We start from the raw sequence: 5793 nt of genomic DNA on the forward strand, positions 1-5793 counted from the left end.
GTGGTCTCTTGGCTCTGTGGTTGGGCATGACTAATAACTGTATTTGTATAATCAATTTTTACATTTCCTTCTTTTAAGATCTTTCTCTGAAAGCATCACTGACCAACTGTCCTGTAGTTCAGTCTTTTTTTTTTTTAATATTTATTTTTTAGTTTTTGGCGGACACAACATCTTTGTCTGTATGTGGTGCTGAGGATCGAACCCGGGCCGCACGCATGCCAGGCGAGCGCGCTACCGCTTGAGCCACATCCCCAGCCCCTGTAGTTCTGTCTTGATTGTCCCTCAACGCTGGGAATGGACCTGTTCTGGTTGTTGGCCTGGTCCCATGGGGGGTTATAGGGGCCAATGTCAGGGACCCAGGCCACATGTGAGGAACAAAGAGGCCAGAAGGAAACGTCCCTGCTCACACTTAGAGAAAGTGTAGACTTGTACAAACTTTGTGGAGGCCAATTGAGGAAATTTTCAAAGGCCTAGAAAATTAAAACAAAAACCAACTTTGACCCAGCAATTCCACTTCACCAATTTCCCCTAAGGAAATAAGACATAAGTGAACAAAGATGGACCACAGAGCCATTTATCATTATGTTGCAAACAACAGGGAAAACTGAGTTACTACATATTGGATAATAGGAAGTATGTTAAATGAATTGTGACATATTCATTAAATTGAACATTGAAATACTGTATAGGCATTAAATAAGAATATAGCTGAATATTATCATAAAAAATATTTTTTATTAAGTTAAAAGCAAGTTTCAAAATAATTTGAAATCATTCTGGGGGAAAAAGTGTGTTTAACAAAGACCAAAGTCTAGAATTTATACCAAAGTCAAGCAAGAGTTGTCTTTGGATAGAAAAAATACAAACTATTTTCAATTCAATTGTACTTCTAATATATCTAGAGTCAATTTTTGCTTAAGAAAAAATAATAAAATGTTTTCTGCTTGCTGCTTTTGCCCAGCTATCTGTTTAAAAACAACAGTGATTATTATGGGCCAGGCACCCTTCCAGACACTTCTGAACATTATCTTATTTAACCCTCACAGCTGCCACTGATATACATGGGTCTCAATTTACAGGTATTAGCCTGACCATATTTATTGTTGAGACTGGTGCAGGGGAGGACATCAGGTTACACAGAGAGGCCCTGTCTTCACCACAAATTGATAAACTTATTCTGAGCAGAGTCTATATGTTCTAGTCACTTATATATATCTAGTCACCTATCTCCCTCTACAGGTCTTACATGTGGTAGAGGATACTCCCAGTTCCCATTTCAAGTTACGCTCAAGTTGACCTCTGAAAGTCTTTCCCTAGGAGGAATCTTCCCAGAGCCCCATGCATGTCCTTGTTCCTCAGGCTGTAGATAAAAGGGTTCATCATGGGGGTCACCACAGCATACATCACTGTGGCTACTGAATCCTTCATGGAGTAGGTATGCAGGGGCTGCAGATACACCATGCCAAGTGTCCCATAGAAGAGGGAGACCACAGCCAAGTGGGAGGCACAGGTGGAGAAGGTTTTGTACTTCCCAGTGGCTGAGGGTATTCTGAGGATGGCTCTGACAATGCGGACATACGACATGATCATGAACCCTAGCGGGGTGAGGAAGATGAAGCAGCCTGTGGCGATCAGCACCATGTGGTTGATCTGGGTGTTGGAACACGCGAGTCTCAGCAGAACGTACATCTCACAGAAGATGTAATGGATCTTGCGGGATCCACAGAAGGTCACTCTGGTCATGAGGAGAGTGTGAATGAGGCCATAGAGGATAGATAGGGCCCAACACAAGGTGAGCAGCAGGAGACAGAGCTGAGGGCTCATGGCTGTGACATAGTGGAGGGGGTGGCAGATGGCCACATAGCGGTCATATGCCATGACAGCCAGGATGAGGTTGTCCAGGGCCACCAGGGAGACCAGGAAGTAGAGCTGTGTCAGACACCCTGTGTAGGAGATGGCTTTGTTCTGGGACTGAAGGTTCACCAGCATCTTGGGGATCGTGTTGGTGACAAAGAAGAGGTCAGTGAGGGAGAGGTTGGCCAGGAAGAAGTACATGGGAGTGTGCAGGCGGGAGTCAGAGCCAATGGCCAGGATGATGAGCACATTTCCCACCACAGCGACCAGGTACATGGACAGGAACATCCAGAACAGGATCTGCTGCTGCTCGGGAATCTCTGAGAGCCCCATGAGTAGGAACTCACTCTGGTTGCCTCCATCCATTCTCCCAACTCTCTGCAACAGGAACATCAAGAAATGCTTACCAAATGCTCTCAGATGGATACGGACACAAACACAAACAAAATCCACTATTTTCTCAGCAGTAAAAATGTTGTGATAATTTTAGGTTATCAACAAAGTAATAATAGGCACAAAAACATAACTCAGAAAATCTTTATGGGATAATCATTCTAGCAACTTCTAATTTATCATATTTGATGTTATAGAAATGATATCTATTCCTTATTTTAATTCTTATCCTACAATATAATACTCTTAATGTGTTTAAAAATTAGTATGTTATTTTAGGATATTGAATAGGTTTTAAAGTTATATTTGAAAACAGGTGTATGCATTATAAGAAATGGATATGGTACAAATGGACAAAGGGGAAAGATGAAAAAGTATAGGAAAAGAAGAGGAAATATTATCATTATTTGCTGATGTGATGATCTCTCTGAGAAATTTTATTAGAAATTTAAAAAGGACATCAGTAAAGTAGCCAATCACAAAACAAATAGACTCAAACTAATGTTGTTCCCAGGAAGCCCTGTACCACAGTGACCGTGCCAGCAGAATTCTGGAATCCCAGTCCCAGCACTGTCGCTGACCAGCTGTGGCCCCTGAGGCAGGTTGCTTGAGCCCTTTAAGATTCACTCAGTTCCTTCAACCCAGCCAAGGTGTCTATCAACCAGTGAATCAGAAAACATGGCATATTCACACAATTGAGTTTTGTTCAGCCATGAAGCAGAACAAACTTGTCATTTGTAGGAAAGCAGATGGAACTGGGGAGCATTATGTTAAGAAAAATAAGCCAGACTCAGAAAGACAGGGGTCATATGTTTTCTCTCATATATGGAAGCTAAAGAGAAAAGGTGGTAGGGGAATGGGAGTCCCATGAGAATAGAAGAAGACCAACAAGACAGTATGGGGGGTCAGGGGAAGGGAGGGTAGGAGAGCAAGAGGAGGCTAATACCTGTAAATCGAGACCCATGTGCACTGATCAAATTATGGTACATGCACATGTGAGTATGCCACCATGAAATCCCTTATTCAGTATAATTAATATGCAACAATAAAAAAGAAAAAGAAAAAAAGACTTAATTCCTTCAAGTGCAAGATGTAGCAAAAAAAATATTGTAGCAAGGTTGAAATTAAATAACAAAAGAGTTGGCATGTTGTGAGCACTCAATAAATATGCCTATTAAGTGTGTGTATATTTTATATGTATATTTGATATATATGATTTATATACATATATATGTAAACAATAGTCAGGTTATAATACTATCCTCCATATTATTACAGCTAAAATATTATGATTAAGCAGTACCTCCAAATTCTCCAGAAAGACCTAAAATAAAATTTTAAATATTGAATAATTTCTAGAGAGATTCTAGAAACTTATACTGAATGGTTTATAGAGGTCTAAGATTCTAGAGAAAAGGACGAAATGTATTCACATTTAAAAATTCATATTCGTTTGAATTAATCTAAAACTTCATCTATTTGAAGTCAAATCATAACAGGATTTTTGGAAAACAAAATTCAGTTTCATCTAGAAATACACATGAAAATAATCTAGGAAAATGTTGAAAAAGGGTAACAAGGAGGCACACCTGTGGTGGTTCTAGATTGAGTGGATCAATAGAGCTAGACAAACTTCAGAAACAGAGTCAAGGACATGAGAAATGTGGAGGACTGCAAAATACTACCTTAAATCTGCAGGTAAAGTTTACATTATTCAATAAATGGCATTGGGACCACTGAACACTTATGTAGGGCAAACCATTTGGTCAATATTTCATATCTTACCAAAAAAATTTAAAATGTATTAAAGATTAAAACAGTTTATCATGATCTTTTTTTCTTTTGGAAACTAATATAGGTAAAATGTAAATTCTAAAAGTTAAAAAAAAATATATAAAGTACTTTAATTCCACCATGTGGCAATAGATAGGAACTTTTTATATTTTAATGTCTTTTTATTGAGAAGAGCAAAAAGGAAAGAAACCAGCCAGACACAGTAGCACACTTCTGTAATCGCGGTGACTCAGGAGTCTGAGGCAGGAGGATTGCAAGTTCAAAGCCAGCCTCAGCAACTTAGACCCTCAGCATCTCAGCAAGATGAAAAGGGCTGGGAATGCGGCTTGGGTCGAATCCCCAGAACGAACACAAGAAAGAAGCCAGTCTTAGGAAGTCTTAAGCAAAGCCATGGTGCAGAGGCCCTAAGGTAAGAAAGGGCTTCTTGTGTTAAGGAACCCAATGTGGGCTAGTGTGACTGGAATGACAAGGAGTGCAGTGAGAGATGAGGCTGTGAGGTCAAGTGAGGCCAGGTCACAGCCTTAAAATTTTTATTCTAAGTTCAATAAAGAGTCTTAAAATACTTCAAGGAGAAGGAGCTATATATATTTAGCAATATATTCTATTTGTATTTTACCAGTAGAAGTTTAATACTCAAGAATAGCTGCTGTAACTTTAAACATATGCTTTTTTCGCGTGCCTATCACAGTTAATAGCTTCCCAATATTAAACCCTACTTGCCTTCCTGGTATAAACTACTAAAATCAAGTTGTTAATATTTTAGGTAGGCTTTTACACTTATATTTGTAAGTAAGATTGGTCCACAACCTCTTAGTATGCATGGTTGCTTTTTATTATGATGTCTGCAATAGCTTTCACAGGAAACTTCTATGACTCTTTGTCAATTTCTATTATTTGAAATATGTTGAAATTTCTTCAGTATCTTAAGATGTATATTTTGGAGATATTCCACAGATTTTTTTTTTACAAATAAACATTGCTTTTTGCCATATTGTGATCCTTTGATTATAAACAAAAGATATTGTCATTTTGGAAAATTCAAGCAACACAGAAAAAAGTAAAGACAGTAAAAATCACTCCAAATTCTGTTAACTTGGTAAATAGTTTTTCAGATTTTTTTAAATAAGTCACTTTCATCCACTTAGCAGTGTGCCACAGAATATTCTCTAAGGCAGTATTGCCATTCACTTTTGATGGCTGCTTACTATTCTACTATATGTGTGTGTGTGTGTGTGTGTGTGTGTGTGTGTGTGTGTGTGTGTATATATATATATATATATATATATATATATATATATATATAGTAGTTGGACACAATGCCTTTATCTTATGTGGTGCTGTGGATTGAACTCAGGGCTTCAAACATGCTAGGCAAACACTCTATCACTGAGCCACAACCCCAGCCCCTTTATCATATATTTTTAATCAGTATTCCGATGATATAGTTAGATCATTTCTTATTTTTCCTATTACATAGGCTACATCAGTGAGTACCTCTGTGCATATGTTTTATATTTCTATACATAATCAAAGGGTGGCTCACTTTTCATTTTCATACATATTATCAGAGTCCTTCAGGAAAATAGTTTTAACTTGTACTTCTCAAATGAATGAAATGGGAAATGTGAGGCTCGCTCTTCCTTGCCAATTTGATCAGCAAAATGTCTTCATTTGCATAGATTTCTTTATTGGTAGGTCAACATAAATACAATGGAGTTTTTAAATGAACTCATTTGAGATGACAGATATATT

At 38.0% G+C, this 5793-nt stretch overlaps 1 protein-coding gene across 1 annotated transcript; it reads right to left on the reverse strand.

The window, feature by feature from the left end:
• Window positions 1-1287: 1287 nt before the first annotated feature.
• On the reverse strand, window positions 1288-2247 carry LOC308635644 (olfactory receptor 1D2; the record flags this gene model as incomplete). The annotated part of the gene is made up of 1 exon (XM_081270200.1): window positions 1288-2247. One exon carries the CDS (start codon window positions 2245-2247, stop codon window positions 1288-1290), a length of 960 nt encoding a protein of 319 aa, XP_081126326.1.
• Between the last annotated feature and the right edge of the window lie 3546 nt (window positions 2248-5793).

The sequence above is a fragment of the Spermophilus citellus genome (genome assembly GCF_964194105.1).
Source record: "Spermophilus citellus genome assembly, chromosome: 17".
NCBI lineage: Eukaryota > Metazoa > Chordata > Mammalia > Rodentia > Sciuridae > Spermophilus > Spermophilus citellus.